Genomic DNA, 20,404 nt, shown 5'->3' on the forward strand with positions numbered 1-20,404 from the left:
ATGTCTTCTTTTGAGACGTGTCTATTCATATCATTAGCTCACATTGTAAGGGGGCTGTTTGTTTCTTTTCAGCACATTTTGAATTCCTTGTTGATCCTTGATATTAGGTCTTTGTCAGACATGGAGTTGGCAAATATTTTTTCCCAGTCTGTGGGATGTCTCCCTGCTCTCTTGATGGTTTCTTTGGCTTTGTCGAAGCTTGTCAGTTTAATGAGGTCCCGTTTGTCTATGTTATCCATTATGGTCTGGCCACTTCAGGTTTTGATGAGGAATTGGTTGCCAGTTCCAACTTCCATAAGAGTGTCTCCTGCATTTTCTAAGGTTCTTACAGTTTGAGGTTTTACATTTAGGTCTGTGATCCATTTAGAGTTAATTTTTGTGTATGAGGATAGGTAGGGGTCCTGTTTGAATCTTCTGCATGTGGTTAGCCAGTTTTCCCAGCACCATTTACTGAATAGGTTCTCCTCTCCCCAGTAGTGGGTGGTGGAGGCTTTGTCAAAGATGAGTTGGTTGAGAAATTGATGTTTTGCTTCTGGAATCTCAATTCTATTCCATTGGTCTATATGCCTGTTCTTGTACCAATACCCGGCTGTCTTGATTATTGTAGCTTTATAGTATAGTTTAAAGTCTGGGAGTGTGATACCTCCAGCTTTGTTTTTTGTTGTTGTTATTGTTGTTGCTATTGTTTTGGGGTTTTCTGCTGAGGATTGTTTTGGCTATTCATGGTCGTTTATGTTTCCATATGAATTCCTGTATTGTTTTTTCTAAGTCTGAGAAGAATGTTGCTGGTAATTTGATGGGTATTGCATTAAATCTGTAGATTGTTTTAGGTAAAATAGACATCTGAACAATGTTAGTTCTTCCAATCCATGAGCATGAAATATTTTTCCACTTGTTTGTGTCATCTTTGATTTCTTTGAGCAGTGTTTTGTAATTTTCATTGTAAAGGTCTTTTATGTCTCTGGTTAGGAAGATACCAAGGTATTTCTTTCTTTTTTTTTTGTGGCTATTGTACATGGAATTGTGCTTTTTATTTGGGTTTCTGTTTGTTTATTAATGGTATATAGAAATGTGATTGTCTTTTGTAGATTTATTTTATACCCTGGGACTTTGCCAAAGTCCTTTATCAGTGCCAGGACATTTGTGGCAGATTCTCTTGGGTGTTCAAGGTATACAATCATGTCATCTGCAAAGAGAGATAACTTGACTTCCTCTTTTCCTATCTGAATACCCCTGATCACCTTCTCTTCTCTGATTGTTGTAGCCAGGACTTCCAAGATTGTGTTGAACAGGAGGGGTGAGTGTGGGTATTCTTGTCTTGTTTCAGTTTTCAGGGGAAATTGTTCCAATTTTTGTCTGTTTAGGAGTACGCTGACTGTGGATTTCTCATAGATGACTTTTATTATTTTGAGGTATGTTCCACGTATGCCTAGATGTTCGAGGGTTTTTATGAAGAAGTGGTGCTGGATTTTATCAAAAGTTTTTTCTGCATCTAATAATATAATCATGTGGTTTCTGTTTTTACATCTGTTGATGTATTTAATTACGTTTATGGTCTTACCAATAATGAACCAGTCTTGCATCCCAGAGGTGAAGCCTACTTGACCATGATGGATGATTTTTGAGATGTGTTGTTGAATTCAGTTTGCTAGGGTCTTGTTGAGAATGTTAGTATCTATGTTCATCAAAGATATTGGCTTGTAGTACTCTTTCTTTGTTGGGTCTTTACCTGGCTTGGGTATCAATGTGATGTTAGCTTCACAAAATGATTTAGAGAGAGTTCCATCTTTCTCAATCACCTGGAATACTTTCAATAGGATTGGTGTCAGTTCCTCCTTGTATATTTTGTAGAATTCTGCTAGAAAGCCGTCTGGTCCAGGGCTTTTTTTGACGGTAGTTTTCTTATTACATAATCAATTTCCTTGATTGTTATTCGTCTATTTAGGGTCTCAGTGTCTTCTTATTTCAACCTAAGGAGGTTGTGTGATGTCAGAAAGTCCTCCATTTCCTTTAGGTTTTCAAGTTTATTTCCATAAATTGTACATAGTAGTCTCTGATAATCTTTTGTGTTTCTTAGGGTCAGTAGTGATTTCTGGTTGAGTTTATTTGGGCTTTTTCTCTCTTTTTCTTGGTCAGTCTGGCTAGGGGTCCATCTATCTTATTTATCCAGCTTTGTGTTTCATTGATTTTTTTGTATTATCTTTTTGCCTTCAATGTCCTGGATTTGGGCTTTTATTTTAGTGATCTGGATTCTTCTGCTGAAGTTAGGGTTTTGGTGGTCTTGCATTTCACCAGCTTCCTAAGGTGAATGTTAGACTTGTGATCTTTCCATTTTCTTCATGTGTGTTTGTAAAGATATGAATTCCCCTCTTATTACTGCTTTCATGGCATCCCACAGGTTTTGGTAAGATGTTTCTTCATTTTCATTTGTTTCCAGGTACCTTTTAATCTCTGTTTTGATTTCATCATTGACTCAGGAGTTGCTTAGCATCATACTGTTTAGTGTCCATGTCTTTGTGGTGTTTGGGGGAACTTTATTGGTGTTGATATTTGTTTTTATTCCACTGTGGTTTGAAAAGGTGCATGGCAAAATTTCAATTTTATGAAATTTGTTTATGTTTGGATTTATGGCCAATGATGTGGTCAATCTTGGAGTATGTTCCATGTGATGATGAGTAGAATGTATATTCTGTGGTTTTTGGGTGGAGTATTCTGTAGGTATCAATTAAGTACATTTGTCCAAGAGTCTCATTGAGGCTTTGGGCCTCCTTGCTGATTTTTTGTCTTGATGATCTGTCTAGGATTGTGAGTGGAGTATTAAAGTCCCCAGCTATGATAGTGTTAGAGTCAATCTCTTTTTTAAGATTGCCTAGATGCTGCTTACCAATGTTGGTGCTCCTATGTTGGGTACATATATGTTTAGGATGGATATTTCTTGTTGATGGATTAAACTTTTTATCATTATATAGTGACTTTCATCCTTTTAAATTTTTGATAGCTTAAAGGGTATTTTGTCTGAGATTAAGATTGCAACTCCAGTTCTCTTCTGTGTTCCATTCACCTGAAATTTTGCTTCCCATCCTTTTACTTTGAGTCTGTGAGTATCCTTTCTGGTGAGATGAGTCTCTTGGAGACAATATATTGTTGCCTCATAGTATTTTATCCATTTTACCATTCTATGTCTTTTCAGTGGTGCATTTAGTCCATTCACATTCAGGCTAATTATTGAAATGTGAGGGTTTATCCTTGTCATGAGGTTCTTATAGAGTTGTTGTTGTATTTGTTTATTCATTTTCTTTCTTTTGTTTTTTGGGGAGTTGATTCATGTGTGTTTTCTATCTTTTCCCTGTACTCTTGTGAAGAACATTGTCATTCTTTCTTCCTTTTCTTCTGCATTTAATACTTTCTTAAGTGTTTCTTGTAGAGGTAGTCTACAGGCAGCATAAGTCTTTAGGGATTGGATGTCTGGGAAAGATTTTAATTCTCCCTCACTGATGAGGCTTAGCTTGGCCGGGTAGGTTATTCTCAGTTGAAATTGTTTATCTTTGAGAACTGTGAACATTAGTCTCCAAGCCCTCCTAGCCTGAAGTGTTGCTGTAGATAAATCTGCTGCTACTCTAATTGGTCTTCCCTGGTAGGTAGTCTGACCTTTTTCTCTTGCTGCCTTTAGTATTTTTTTCTTCTATACCCACTTTGTTTAGATGAATTATTATGTGCCTGGGAGTTGGTCTTCTCATTTATTGTCTTGCAAGGGTTCTCTGAATCTGTTTTTGAATTTTCACATCACTGATGAGCTAAGGGAAGTTTTCTTGAATAAATTCATGGAATGTTTGTTCCAGGGTGGTTTCTGTCTCTGTTTCTGCTTCAGAGAGTCCAATTACTCTTAGGTTCAGTCTCTTGAAGTAATTGTTCATCTCTTGAATGTTTTGTTCTGTCTTTTTAAGCTTCTTTTCTATGTTTTTGACAGTTTGGTTTGGTTCTATATTTTGGTCTTCAAGCTCTGAGATTCTTTTTTCTGCTCGGCTATTTCTGCTTTCCAGGCTTATTAGTTTGTTATTTATTTCAATCACAGTATTCTTTACTGCCATTAACTCAGTTATCAACTCCTTCCTATTTTCCTCTTGTCTCTCCTCAATTCTTTTTTTCCTCTCTATTAATTTCTTGATGTCTGGGTTTGTAGTATGTGACCAGTCATTCTGGGGGCTCTTCATTGTTTGCATTCTGAAGTCTGTTTTCTCTATGTCTGACCTCCCAAGGGTCTGTGTGAGACCTATATTCTTCTTTTGGTTTTTATTCATTTGTGTAGTTTTCCTCCCCACGTTTTCCTTTTTTTCTCTGTTTTCTTTGAATTTGTTTTTCAAGGGCAGCAGGGTTGCTTTTAATTCTGTTTGCTCAATCTCTTATTCTTCCTTGTGTGAATCTTCTGGCTTTGTTCATTTCTGAAGCTGGACTGTAGGTTAGGGGCTATACTTTTTGCAGTTTTGAGATTTAATTGATGGGGGAGCTGTGATTCAAAATCTATCTGCAGATCCCAGTATCCACCAACAGGTGTATGGATACCCTGGAGCCCGCTTCCCACTGCCATGCAATCTGACCATACAGAGGGGGTATAGGTTTGCTCCCTGACAGCAAAATGAGGTAAGAAAAAGGAAAGAAATGGCACATGAGGAGGAAGAGGAAGGTGGAGAGAGACAAGAGTAAGAGGGGAAACAGATAAAGGTACCAACTAGCAAATGAAAATGAAAAGATAAGAGTAAGAGAAAAAACAGAAACAAACAAAAACAAAAACTGACAACAATGACAATAACAACAACAAAAAATACCCAAAAAACTAGAACATACAATCATACAGACACACAAGCTAACCAACTTCCTTATGATGAACTATTCCCCTACACAAACATGAGGTCTTAGATCCCAAGCTGGAGGCTGGGCAGAACTGGGAGGAGCTAGGCGGGGCAATGCAGGTCTCTGCTTGGTCTCGGGGCTCCAGATGATCTCTGGTTCTACTGCTGCCAGCTCCTGCTGGGGGAGGCAGAGTGCGAGACAGTGGGGTGCTGCAGATCAGCATGTTACAGTGCATCTTGGGCCTCTTTTAGGTCTCTGCCTGTTGTCGGAGCTCTAGCTGTTCTCTGATCACGCTGTGGCCAAGGGCCAGTCAGAGGTGGTGGAGTGTGAGATGGCTGGGCGTTGCTGGTCAGTGTAGAGCAGGGCAGCTGGGGACAGGGCAGTGCAGCCAGGGAGGGAATCTGGAGCTCCACAGGGCAGGAGCCAAGGGCCTCCATGGGCAGCAGCAGGTGGGAGCAGGGCAAGGCTGTGCCCTGGGGGAGGGGGGAGCGCAGAGCTCTGTGGGCCAGGAGCTGAGGGCCTCTGCAAGTGGTGGTGGCTCCTGAGGAAATTTTTAATGCCCTGATGCCTTACCATACTCTATATCAACTAATTCAAACTCTGGGCATTTCAAACCCAGACATTTTTTCTGATAGCATCCCAGGTCTGACTCTAATGAACAGCAAAATTTGGGAACTATTACTCTAATTGATCAGTTTGAAAAAACAATAGAATTTTGTTAGATTCTCAGAGATTTAACATGTGTCAAATCATTTAGAGGACATTTTAAAACACAGATTGCCAATTCCTAGCCCCAGGATTTTTGACACAGTAGTTCTGGGTTTGGTCCTGAGGATTTGTATTTCTCATAAGCTTCCAGGTGATGCTGACGCTGCTCCAAGACCACAGTTTGAGAACCACTATCCTATAATAGGAAATTTGTCCTACTTAGAGATTTTTCTTTTTAAAAATTGGACGTAGGCCAACCGCTTTGTGTCCCCTCCCATTGTGGGAGCTTTACTGTCCTCTTAATAAATCCTGTTTTTTCACTTAAAAAAAGGTTGAACATAGACTATGTAGCAAAACATGTTTCTGGATCAGAACTCCTATATAAGATAAGAGGAGGCATCAAAGATTCCAACCATGGCTGGAGGCCCCATTTCACTGAGAAAGTGAGTAGGAATAAGACACACAAAGTGACTTGACAGACTACCATGTTAGGATTGAACTAAGGTGTTGTATGGTGTGACTGGTAGCTTAAAGCCAACTAAGGGTAGACATTGAAAGCTGAGGGATAAATATTATGACATTTCCTTATGGCAGCTCCCCCAAAGAAATGTTGCCAGTGAGTTAGAATTTAAAATATAACTTAGGAATGCAGCATAAGGTATCACTGACCATTGATACCATAGACCTTCCTTTAACTTATATCTCTGAGTCTTCTGTAAAACTACTGGGAAGCAATTATCCATCTTGAAGTCCCTAGACTTTTACATAAAGAGATTTCCAATAAATTCATTTTAAAATGTGAAATTTTTCTCTTAAAAGGAGAAAAGTTTTCATCTCCTAGCAAAGAAACAGTTTTTTATCAGACGATAAGATATATGTTTTCTTCCTCTCTGCTCAATCTGAGACTAACTTAACTCTATTGCACTAATTCTAATGAGATTGTTTTCTACCCTTCCCCTGTTTCATTTCTATCATATTTTAAATTTATTTATTACTTTATATTTTTTACCATTATCCATCTTAAATCTCCCTGAATTCATAAATTAATTAATTAAATGAAGTAGCTATTTATTTTACCTCCAGTGGTAAAAAGTTAACTACATGTTGCTAGACTAATCTAGAGAGTATTAGAGCTGACTTTCAAGAAGATTTAGTAGTGGGGTATGATGTCAGCTAGATAGCAGAATAGGTCATCTTAGACTTTGTTTCCCCAATGGAAACACCAACTTAACAACAATACACACACCAATTGCCATTGGCAGAAATCCAGAAACCAGTTAAGAGGTTTCTGCACTTTAGTCAAGTTGGAAGCCAACCACATCAAATCACTGTAGGAAAACTTATGTCATCTACTTTACCCCCTTTAGCATGGCATGAGACTATTAAGAGAAAACTCTCAACTTCTGACTTTTTGCAGTAAAGAGAAAGTGAAGAGTGGAAGGTACATTCAATATTTTGATTTTTAGTGGGGAGAGAGGGCTACCCAAGAAAAAAATTTCTGTTTTGCCTGAATCTAAGCACTGACAGGCACTGGGCTAGGTGAGAGGCCCACAAAGCACAAACACTGTCAACTTGTCTCAGTCTGGTATCAGAGTTGGCTGTACTACAGACACCTAAGGAGAGCTCCAATTCCACTAGAGGTAGTCCTAGTACTTGTTACAGTACTTGAGTCCATGATACCTCATAATTTCTAAGTAGAAACTGGTAAAGCTCTTTAATTAAGAGATTATGCACAAAAGTCCACAGAGGATGCATTCTCAGAAAAGACTTGATGGGTCTCCAAAATCTCTGGGTTGGTTGATTGGTGAAAGTGTTCCCTGTGTGGAACCAAACTGCAAAGGCAGGAAGCAGGGACAGTATCTGATTTTTCAAATGCCAAAGTCCCAATAGAAGATAATAAGGCACAAACAGAAACAAGAAAACACGGCCCAATCAGAGGAACAAATTAAATTTCCCGAAATCAACCCTAAAAGGACAGACACATATGAGTTACCAGGCAAAAAATTCAAATTAACCATCATAAAATGAATTAAAAGAGAGCACAGATAGATAACTAAAGAAAACAGAAAAATGAGGCATGAACAAAATGAGAATATCAACACAGAAGATGAAAAATAGCCCTAAAAAGTTTTGGAACTGAGGAATACAATAACTGAATCGAAAATTTTACTAGAGGAGTTCAACAGCAGACTTGGCCAGACAGAAGAAACAACAAGCAAATGCAAAGACAGGATATTAAAAACAAAGAAAAACCCTGGACCAGATGCTTCACTGGAGAATTCTATCAAATACTTAAATAAGAATTAACACCATTTTTCCTCAAACCCTTCCATAGAAGTGAAGAATAGGAAACACATCCAAACTCATTCCATGAGCTCAATATTATCCCAAAACCTAAATCAGCCAAAGGCACAGAAAACTATAGACCAGCATTCCTGATGAATATTGGTGCAAAAATCCCCAACAAATACTAGCACACTGAATTATACCTGAAATGCAAAGACATTTCAACATGACAAAAATCGGTTGATGTTATCACATTGACAGAATGAAAGACAGAAACCATATGATGCTATCAATTGATGAAGAAAAATTATTTTACAAAATTCAATACTTTTTCATGATAAAGATACTTAATAAACTAAGTATAGAGAAAATTATCTTGAAATAATAAAAACAAAATAAGAAGGGTCACAACTAACATTATACTCAGCAGTGAAAAATGGAATGCTTTTCCTCTAAGATCAGAAACAAAGCAAAGACACTCACTCGAGGTGAGTGGATTGCCTGAGCCTGCGGATTCGAGACCCGCCTGGGCAGCTTGGCGAGACCTCATCTCTACAATAAATCAAAAAATTAGCCGGGTGTGGTAGCGCTCGCCTGTAGTTCCAGCTATTTGGAAGATTGAGGCGGAAGGATCGCCGGAGTCCAGCAGGTCGAGGCTGCAGTGGCCCGGCCACTGCACTCCATTCTGGGCGACAGAGTGAGACTCCAACTCAAATAAAAAAAAAAAAAAAGAATGTCCATTCTGCCCAAAGCAAGCTACAGACTCAATGAAAGTCCTGTCAAAATCCCAATGGCATTTTTTTTTCAGAAATATAAAAGAATTAAATGGGAACAAAAGGGAGGTCCAAACTTTACCTGTGTGATGATCATTTGTATATCTAATCCTGAATTATACTCCTCGTCTTTAAAATAAAAAAAGAAATATTTTTAAAAATGCTCAAATTCATACAGAATCTCAAAGGGCCAAAACAATCTTGAAAAGAGAACAAAGTTGAAGGCCTTACATTTCCTTATTTCAAAACATCCTGCAAAACAGCAATAGTCGAGACAATTTCTGGTATTCCTATTGAAATCAAATTAAAACCAAATATCAACAGAGATGCTAGAAATTGTGGTGGTGTCTGTGCCAAATAATCCTTAACAAGGATGCCGAGAATATACACTGGCAAAAAAGGCAGTCTCTTCAACAGATGGTGTTGGGAAAACTGGATATCCACATGCAAAAGAATGAAGTTGGGCCTTTACCTTACACTGTACACAAAAGTGATGCAAAATGGATTAAAGACCTAAACATAGAAGTATAAACTTCTAAGAGAAAACATAGTTTCAGAGTATTAGATTTGACAATCATTTCTTGGATATGATGCCAAAGACATACGCAAAAAAAGCAAAAATAAGCATAAAGATTAAATCAAACTAAAAAACTTGTGCAGGTAAGGAAACAATCAGAGCAGAAAACAACCTCTGGAATGGGAGAATATATTAAGAGTCTTCAAAAAGTTCCTGGAAAATGCTTATGGTGAAACCAGTATGCATGGATTTCATTTTTTTTTTTTTTGTAACATAATAAGCTTGTACTAACTGGTTGTAACATGTGTGAATAGGATCTAGTTTGAGGCATTAAAAAAGGATAAGACATCATTTTGAAAGAGCCCCTATCAGAATAAGTTCTGTTAAAATTGAAGCAAGAAGAAATATCAAATTTATGATGAAGTTCAAGTGGAGGAATGGTGAAATCATTGGTGCTTTATTTACCAAAAGTTTATGGTAACAATGCCCCCAAAGAAATCAGTGGTTTACAAATGGATAACTTGTTTTAAGAAGGAACAAGACAATGTTGAAGATAAACCTGAAGTACCAGACCAAGCAAATGTATTTATGAGAAAAAATTTATCTTATTTATGCCCTAATTGAAGATGATCAATGATTAACAGCATAAACAATAGCCAACCCCATAGACATCTCAATGTATTCAGCTTATGCAATTCTGACTAAAAAATTAAAGTTTAGCAAATTTTCTACTCGGGTGTGAAAACTGTTGCACCCTGATTAACTGCAGACAAGAGCAGAGTTTTGATGGAAAATTTAAACAAATGGGAACAAGATCTTGAAGCAGTTCTTCAAATAATTCAACAAGAGATGAAATATGGCTTTGTCAGTATGACCCTTAAGACAAAGTACAATCAAAGCAATGAATACCAAGAGGTAGAAGCGGTCCAGTCAGAGTAAAAACGAACCAATCAAAAGCAAAGATCATGGCACCTTTTTTGAGGTGCTGAAGGCATTTTGTCCACTGACTTTCTGGATATCAAAAGAATAATAACATCTGCTTATTATGATAGTATTTTGAGAAAATTAGTCAAATCTTTAGCAGAAAAATGCCCAGACAAACGTTACCAGGGAGACCTCCACCATCTTGACAATGCTCCTGCTCATTTATTTCATCAAACAAGGGCAATTTTGCAAGAGTTTTGATAGGAAATCATTAGGCATCTAACTTACAGTCAGAAAATTTTAAAAAATAAAAGAATTACCATGTGATCTAGCAATCATATCTTTGGTGCATATACAAAAATGGAAAACAATAACCTGAAGAATTATTTGTACAACAGGTTTAATGCAGCATTAGTCACAATAGCCAAGAGATAAAAGCAACCTAAATTTTGTGGATAGATAAATGGATAAAGAAAATGTTACATATACATACAATTAAATAACATTCAGTCATAAAAAGAAGGAAATCCTGTTTTGTACTACAACATGGATGAACCTTCTGCTAAATGAAATAAGCCCATCAAAAAACAAAAGCAAATACTACTACAAATTTTCCACTTACGTGAAATATCTAAAGTAGTGAAACACTTAGAAACAGAAAACGATGTTTTCTGCAGTGTGTATATTGTTAACACTACTGTACAGTACATGTAAAATGCTTAGTGTAGTACATTTTATGTTGAGTGCTTTTTACTACAGTAAAAATGATAGAAGACTCAGCAGTACTGCTCAAACTTTAATACTCATGTGAGTTACTCAGAGGTTTTGTTAAATTTAGATTCTGATTCATCTCTACAATAAAATAAAAAAGTCAGCTGGGCATGATAGCGCGTGCCCGTAATTCCGGCTACTCGGAAGGCTGAGGTGGAAGGATTGCCGGAGCCCAGCAGGTCGAGGCTGCAGTGGCCAGGAGCGGCCACTACACTCCAGTCTGGGTGACAGAATGAGACTCCAACTCAAAAAAAAAAAAATTTAGATTCTGATTTCAGATGTGAGATGAGGCTTGAGATTCTGCATTTCTAAGAAGCTTCAAGGTGATGCCAATACTTCTGCTCCAAGGATCACATCTTCAGTGGCAAAAATTATAAACTACCAGGTTTCTCTTATAGTGGGTGGAGTTCAGAAGTGTGAACATTTAAGAGACTCCTCCTGGTGATTCCTATGATCAGTTTAATTTATATACCACAGATTTAGAATCTGCTTTCTACATCCTCTTGTTACCCAATCCTAAACCCTCACAACAGAATGGCTTTCTAACTCATAAAAGCAAATAGGAGTTGGAAGGAGGACAGAGCTGTTCTGTTGATATAACTACCCTATGTTCAATTAATCCATGTTTCCATTGTTGTGACATTATCCAAGAGTACATGACCCTAGTATTGACAAAACCTCTACCATTCATGCGAGACAAATTTTTTGTTTGTTTTCCAGAAATAGAGCATTTGCAACAACAACATTCCTGCTCTTTTCTTTCCAAAATTAGTAGACCATGGTTCTTCTAAACTCCTAAAAAATGTATTTGTCCTTAGAGTAAGGCATGTTACTTTTAGTGGTGAAAATAAATATAGTATAAAGACAACATATGACGGCTACTCGGAAGGCTGAGGTGGAAGGATCACTGGAGCCCAGCAGGTCGAGGCTGCGGTGGCCAGGAGCGGCCACTGCACTCCGGTCTGGGTGACAGAATGAGATTCCAACTCAAAAAAAAAAAAAGACAATATATGTGCTCTTTTTGCTTGCAGAACTGTTTCTGATGCTTTATTGAAGGAGTATGATAAACAAGACACCAGTCCCTGCCACATTACACATAGCTCATCTACACTGATCTACATTGTAGTATTTTTCTGGTGAGCCTACATGTCTAATGTAGAGTCTATGTCACTGAAATCCTTAAAACTGCTGTGATCCCTTGACAAACAAAGCCTCAAAGAAGAGAGTCTTTGAGCAAAGTAAACCCATCAAAGGAATTGGAAGGGATTTGAAGTTCTTATCTTCTCAGTACTGGGTCTCTTGTTGGGAGTACCTGGGGAAGAAAGAGAAGATCATGTGCTCCTGCATAGTAAAACCAGAATCTGAAGGAAAAAAAAAAAAGCTGAGCTCCCAGTGTCCACTTATCCTGTGACCGTCCCCTAAGTGTGTGCTTGGAGAAAGTATAGAAAGACAATTATGTGCTAGAGTTAGTTCATAGTGGCAGGATCTGATCCCATGTATCTCTTCCCAACCCAGCGTTCAGTGACTTCATGTTGATAGCTTGAAATCAGTCATGTTAGGAGTATTTACACTACAGAAATTGGCAAGCACTGTAAGCAAAGTTCTTTGCTTTTTTGTTTCATTTTGAGATCCATTTGTTCAACATCTCCCATCACATCAGTTGAGGCAATTTTGGAGTATATACAGGACAGATAGTATTTCTTGGGTAATTTTGTTTCATTTGCCTGAGATCCAACTCCAATGAGGATGAAGTGTCCTACACACATCAGGAAGTTAAAGAAGTCATCTCCAACACTACTTGGAGAGAAGAAGGGGATGTGATATCCAGGCAAATCATCATGAACTGGGAATTTTTTGTTTTGAACTGAATTCTTGAATTTTTTTCCTATAACATACATTAATTCAACAAATATTTATTAAATATCAGCAATATGCTAGGTCCAAGTGATATACAGATCCATGATACATATTCTTGCCTTCGAGGAACTAATGGCTTAATAGTAGCTAATAACAAGAGCTACTATTTTTTAATCACTAGGATTCTAGGAGTCTCTCTTCTATTCATTTGGCAAGTATTTCTATCATATAACAGAGTTAATCAATAGGATATTGCAAAAATATACACTACTTTTCTAACAAAGGACATGAATTTTTATAAGTTTTTAGGACACTGTGTCAAGTACAATGAAATATCACTAATTTGGACTGATATAAAGTCAATGTGATTACAGATTTTAAAAAAATTAATAGTCTTATCAACTTTATATGGCTAGGATAGCTCTATGGAGGTTAACAAGGGATTAGCAGCTGGAGCCCTACTTAAAGCATTATATAAAAGTGATTTTAAATCAACATGTTAATTGTTATGTAATAAATGATGTCCTAAAATGGCTTTAAAATGTTGTTCTGGAAATAAGAAAAAGAATTTCCACCCATGTTTACATAACTAATTATTGACTTTTCAAACTTTTTATAAAAAGATAAAAAGACTATCCTTTATCCTACTTGTTAGCAAAAAAATAATTGAAAGATCTTGAAATGGTTTCTATGCTCAAAGGTACTTGTCAGTTACTGTAGAGCCTAAAATGCCAACATTGGAGATGTATGAGGGGACCAAAAAAAAAGGAATTTATTTATAAAAATTGTTTATTTATTCTTACGTATTTAAACTTCAGTCACCTTCAAGGTACTCTTTGATGCAAGATACCTATCAAGATGCCTTTTTCACTGCTCAAAACAATTTTTGAACTTGTCAGTTTTGATGCCGCGTAGTGCTTCTGCCGCTTTTGGATTCACCTCTTCCACATTGGCAAAATATTTCCTTTTGAGGACTTTTTTTATCTGGGGAATCCAAAAAACAGTATCTCGGGGTGAATAGGGAGGGTAGGGTATGGGTTTCATGCCATTTGGGGTCAAAAACTGCTTAACACTCAGCGTGTTGCAGACAGGTTGTTCGTACAAATCACACATCATGTAATGGGCACATGCGTTGAAAGAATCTCCACAAAAAAATTCACTGAAGTCAAATACAGCCTCTCACAACAATGCTAGCTGGTACACTGATGCCAGTGGGTTCCTAAAACACTTATCTGGAAGGGGAACTCTTTACTACAAGGGGACACCCTCCAAAAAATAATTCCTGTTTTTCTGAGTCCCCTCTCATATTTCTTCTTATCCATACCAGCATATGGCATATAGTACTCAACAATAAAAAGGAACTATTGATACACAGAACAACTTGGATGGATCTCACGAGTATTATGCTGGGTGAAAAAAAAGGTCACATACTGTTTACTGTATGATTTCATGTATATATATGCATGTATATATATATATATATATATATATACACACATATGTATATAAAACATTCTCAAAATGACAAAACTATATCAATGGAGGAGTGATTAGTGGTTTTCAGGGATTAGGAGGATAACTAGGAGAAAGTTGGATATGATAGCTTAGGAGTAGCCTGAGGAATATTTTTGTGGTAATAGAGTAGTTGTCTATCTTAATTTCAGGGGTGTTTATTCAAGTCTACACATGTGATTAAATGATAGAATTATACACACACATTAAACTATTGCTAATTTTCTTATTTTGTTATTGAACTGTATCTACTTAATATGTAACCATTTTGGGATACTGGGTGAAGAATACACAAAACCTTTCTATGTTTTCTTTGAAATTTTCTGTGAATCCATAATTATTTCAAAATAAAAAGTTTTCTTTTTTCAAACAAACATGTATTTCGCTGAGTCTAAGAAGGTTTTCAGCACAGAAGTCCCTGATAATGGTGGTTGGGTTAGTGCAGTAGTAGAAATAGCCGTGGGGAAAAGGGGATATAAAGTTCTTACTCTGGATCAAATGCTGTGCTGAGTACTTTATGTTTAGTGCATGTATCATTTCATTTAATTCTCAAAACTACCTTTTGACTGTAAATATTATTTTTTCTATTTTATGAGTATTTGCCCAAAGGAATAGGAACCCATAAACACAAGAGCTTCTGTGGAAGAAACAAGATTAGAACTCTCAGGAAAACAGAGCATTCAGTGAATTAGACCAAAATAAATGGGGTATGGGTATTAGTGACATTATTAGGGACACATCATGCTAACTTCGTAATGGAAAAATCATCTACTTCAGAGTTTTGTTGAGAGTCTCCTTGGGAATATCATTTCTGATCAGGAAGGGCTGATTTTAAATCAGCCATTCTGAAGTGATGATCTCAGAAAGAGGAGATTTTTCCACTGAAGCCTGCCTAGTAGATAGCAACCAAAAAAAAAACAAGAGATGTTTGGGGTCTCATAATTTGATATTAGTATTTTCTCCTTGGTGGTGGAAAGATTTGAATTAATTTATTTGTATAGCATGATGAGGTAATAGATAAAGATAATAGACAAAGGTTAAAATAATATGAAACTCTGAACTTCCAAAAGGACTGGCCTTAATAACCTCCATCAACTGGCAATGTTACCAGTGATGCTTCTGTAGACCAACTGTGATAGAACTGGCACACATAATAATCCTTTCCTCTTCAATAATATAGTAAAACAGCACTTATATATTTCTCTAATGGGACAGCCACTGCACATTCAGTTAAGGAGCTATCATTCTACTATCTCTCTTGAAAAACAACACCAAGGCACAGAAGTTTTGTTTTTAAGGAGTTCTGTTGGCCATTTAAAATGCCCTTGATACGTGACCAAGAGTCATTCAATTAAGTAGAAACAAATAGCTGTGAGTTGCATAAAGGGCTTCCCTCAGCCAGATGCTTCTCATAGATAATGTAAAGTTAACATAATAAAGATCATTGATAAGTAATAAAATGTTGCATTTTCCACATAGAAGAGGTCCCATAGCATGACTCATTCCAACACTGAGGCAGTGGTGCCCTCTAGTAGTTCACATGAGAAATACTGTACTTTAAGTATATTATTTAGTAAGTGAGGTTCTTCCAATATCTGAGCTATTCTGACTTAAGGTGTAATTTAACAGTTGGTTTTGTCTTTTCTGAACTATTAGGAAACCACTAAAGTTTCACCTTTCCCGCTCACTTATTTTTTAAGTGCCAGCAAAGATTAGGTCCTGGTAGTACCCTATTGAGGACCTTACCAATAACTTTTAAAACCACATACTCTGAATGTCAAGTTGGATAGGGCCCTTTTGCTTTTACTTCAAGCCTATCCTCAGTCAATGTTCGGAGATCAGAATAAGTATACTGTACAAATAGGAAAGAGAATCATACTACAAGCTGCATCACCTCAGGTGCAAAAGAAGGTCACAAAATGGCAGAATGTTAAGAAAGCTATTTAATGGCGCAAGTATTCAAAAACTGATATTCTTAGCTGGGCATAATGGCGCATGCCTGTAGTTCCAGCTACTTGGAAGGCTGAAGCGGAAGGAGAACCTCAGCCCAGCAGGTCGAGGCTGTGGTGGCTGTACATGTGCTACTGCACTCCAGCCTGGGTGACAGAGTGAGTCTCTGACTAAAAAAAAGAAAAAAGAAAAAAAACCCTGATATTCTGACAATTTTGCCCTAAAAAGTGCTATAGCTTTATAGTGACAACTGGTAGATTCGCAGGGTGACATAACATCAGAAGCAAATGAAGTAAACAAAAGAAAAGGATTTGATTTTTTTTTTTTTTTTGAGTTGGAGTCTCACTCTGTTACCCAGGCTGGAGTGCAGTAGCATACTCACAGCCACCACAGCCTCCACCAACTCAGGTGATCCTTCCGCTTCAGCCTTCCAAGTAGCTGGAATTATAGGTACGCACCACCACACCTGGCTAATTTTTTAATTTTTTTGTAGAGATGAGGTTTCGTCAAGTTGCCCAGGCTGGTCCCGAACCCATGGACTCAAGCAGTTCTCTCACTTTGGCCTCCCAAAGTGCTTGGATTATAGCCATGAGCCACCGTATCTGGCCAGGATTTGAATATTTAATTTGATTTTTATTATTGAAAGATGTTCAGGCCAGTCTTATCACTAAGATATCCAAAAAATAATATGCACATAAATAGTACATTACAAATGCCTTTGAAACTGGCAGGTGTGTTTTCTGTTTTCTGTGTATCTGATATGCTATTTCAAATCCTGCAAAAGCATTATATAGTTTTTTGACAAAAACGTCCATGTGTTGTGCACTGTTTGATTTATGTAAACTCATTATAGATGCAACTGCAGAATTTCTCCTGAACAGATGAAAAAAATGTCTGCCTAAAGTGGTAAAAAATATATGTGTGTAGAAAGATATAGTTTTAAGAATGGATTTTTTTTATGTGATACAAATTTGTAACTATTTCACCAAATACCCTTTGGAAAAAACTTCTAGAAAACTTGATTTTTTAAAACATTTTGCCATCAGTTCTTGTGTTTACCTAAGATGTGAATAAGTCTCTTCTGCTAAAACACTTTTGTGGCATAAATTTAGTTTATGTGGGATTGGTAAGTGGTAGAATGATGTCATTATAACATACACGCTGGGTTTGTTCATGTATTTTACTAAGTAACAGCAACTAAACACAAATCCCACTAACACAGATCAGTACAGCTAGCCAAGGGAAACTACCAACTGCACAATATTCCCATTCACACCACATTCTTCCTGTTGGCGCAGTTTGGCCATGTGCTCTAACATGATGGTGCTTAATGCTTAGCTCTCAATCTTTCTGCAGTTTGAACTTATTTAATAATTCAGCAGTCTTAACTCTACCTTTTTCTTTATTCCATAAGCTGCCTTCTCGTGTGCATATCCACACGTACAAACACTGTACTTTTTGTAATATTTCTCACTGTTTCACTTGTCTTTTTAGATACACTTTATATTTAGTCATGCTTAATATTTACTAGGATGGTTATTGTTTTTGTTAATGTTCGTATTTCATAAATATCAGATAGGTATGTCCTGACCCTATCTTTTTCATAAACTTTATAATTTTATTATGTGATTTTACAGGCCATACTAAGAGTGCATTTATCTCATTATAGCAGAAATATTTGTACTTGCATTATACTCATTAATTATACTTACTATTATTGAATTGCTATCTGAATTATAGACTCCACTTATGAATCCAGGGTATACAGATTGAGAAGTCAATTGCCTACTGGATTCATTTATTTAATTTCACCTTTACATGGTTATAAGAGCCCTGTTTTTAAGTTGCATCACCCCATCACAAGGTAACCTTTCTGTCCTTATTTGTTTCTAGGAAATTACTGAAAATATATTCACAATAAAGCATTTAATAGAGATTTAACTTGCTTCCATTGAAATTTGATTTTATTTTAAAACATCACTACTATGTGGCTTAGATACATTTAGGAAATTGACCCTGTTTTCCACCCATATAACACACTCACTTCCAGTCCTTCTTTAAGTAATTTGTGGTTTGTATTTGAGTTTTATGGTCAACATGGTCTGAAATCTTAAATTTCATCAGATCAAACTGTGGTGAGTGAAGGTTTATAAATATGGCAAAATTAAGATTTCAAGAGATGAATTCATTCATTCCAAAATCTCTTCTCACACATTAATTCATTTAACTTGGAAGAAAATAGAAATTTTCCAGAACAGTGTCTTTAATTTTATTTTTATAAGGATACAAATACATGTCTTTTGTTTTGGGAAAAAAATAATTATTTAACATTATTTCCATATAACTATATTACTAATATTTAGAACATTAGTGGTGAGCATATAATGTAGTGTTCTCACTATCTATCCTCCAAAAGCAAATTACAATTTCTCCTAAACAGGCCAACCAGGATGAACAAAGCCTTGTTTTTAAGAAGAAGCTTACAGAAAGTGATGATATAAACATTTCAGCATGTTCTCTAATGGATATACTGTATATACATACAGAGTGCTATGAGACTAAGTAAAGCTTTAACCTAAACAATTTTTTAATGCCTTATGTAGTTTCTTATTTTGCTTCTTTCTCTTTTGCTTCTCTGAAATTTTAAAATTTTTATTTACCTGTACATGGAATTCACTTTTTAAAAAGAATCCCTCAGTAGAATGATGAGAAATTTTCTGTCTTGATTTTCATGGTAGAGTATACCAAATTCATCAAGCTGTTTATATACAACTGGTGATTTTACCAAATGCAAATTATACCTAAAATTTTAATAAATCTGTCAAAACCTGCAGTGCTATTCACTTTACCTTTTAAAAAATTTAGCATCCTCCCTTTGATGACCAAGGCAACAATAAGTGCATTACAGAAAGAAAAAGAATGGTCTCATAGGGAAGTGTTTTTGCATAATAATAATAAAATAAAACAAATATTTTACTTTTTATATTGTCTTTCAGCTGTAGGTCCAGATTTTTCAAGAACACTTTTGAAAAGAGTAACTCTTGTCAAAGTGGGAGGTGAAGTTGTCATTGAGTGTAACCCAAAAGCTTCTCCAAAACCCGTTTACACCTGGAAGAAAGGAAGGGACATATTAAGAGAAAATGAAAGGTACTATCTTGAACTATTTTAATATTTGGTTAACCTGTAGTAACTTGTTGATCTGTTATTAATAGTTCTAAGGGGGCATTTACCATCTGCTATTCCTGGACTAAATGTTAATCGATGAATTGAAGCTTTATAAGGGTGGGTGGTAAATTATTGATTTCTATAGTCCTTTTCATTACTGTGGTTCTAAAAAAACTTCTCTGCAGAGATAGATCATGTGATTCTTACTGAAAACTGCCAGTGCTGCCAAAAGCGAAGCAACTAGAAATATCCTGCTAAATTGTAGCCTAAAATTCCATTGTTGATTTTCTCACTTTTCTCCATCCTTACCTTCTTTGGCATACACAAATAAACCTACTTTACTATGACAACCCTTCAATTATTTGGCAGTGGCAATTGTGTCTCCTGTTAGTCTCTCCTTTTTTGAGGCTAAATATCCAACTTCACGACTAATTCTGCATATAGCAGAATGCTTGATTTTTTATTATTTCAATTACAACTTTTTGAGACAACCGTTTTTTTCTGATATCTAAATGCTTCACCTTTGTATTTCCTACTATACATGAATTACATTTTGAATGCATGCAACTTATATCATGCAAATATGTATGAGTTACTTGAAGTTTTACATTACATGTCACCAAATGGCAGGTGTCTAAGACCTTTTCTTGACTGTCACCTCTATAAAATATCCCCTACCTTTTTCTATAATCTACTCAATCTGTTGCAAAATGGTAATTATGCACGAGTCTATGTTTGTCACCGATAAGACAGGATTTAACAGCTGTATACATAATGATTTTAATTGATGTTAAAGGTCAAGTACTCAAGGATGCAATAAAGAGGACTGTGAAAATGTGTATGTATCTACCCTTTACACCTGTACACCTTTGGATTTGCATATGAAAATTAGATCACTGCATTGATGATGATGTCCTTTTTAATGGTTTTGTAAACAAACCTGTTATGATTTATAGACGGTGTAGTCACAAACATATTAAGTTCATAACATACATCCCTTTCTGATTTCTGGCAAATCAAGAAAGCAGTATAGTTCACTGCATATTAGCATGGTGTTCAAATCTGGATTCAAATCTGAAGACTGAGAATACAA

At 36.3% G+C, this 20,404-nt stretch overlaps 1 protein-coding gene across 2 annotated transcripts in view; it reads left to right on the forward strand.

Annotated features, from left to right (window-relative positions):
* Positions 1 to 20,404, forward strand: part of CNTN4 (contactin 4) — a 339,871-nt gene that overhangs the window by 179,875 nt on the left and 139,592 nt on the right. For both annotated transcript variants that reach the window (XM_008074482.2, XM_008074489.1), the window contains one exon: positions 19,143 to 19,293. In XM_008074482.2, coding sequence (XP_008072673.1) covers positions 19,143 to 19,293 — 151 coding nt within the window. The remainder of the gene's footprint in view (positions 1 to 19,142; positions 19,294 to 20,404) is intronic.

Source organism: Carlito syrichta, unplaced genomic scaffold (assembly GCF_000164805.1).
Source record: "Carlito syrichta isolate Samal-C Ts95f unplaced genomic scaffold, Tarsius_syrichta-2.0.1 Scaffold117309, whole genome shotgun sequence".
NCBI classification, from domain to species: Eukaryota; Metazoa; Chordata; class Mammalia; order Primates; family Tarsiidae; genus Carlito; species Carlito syrichta.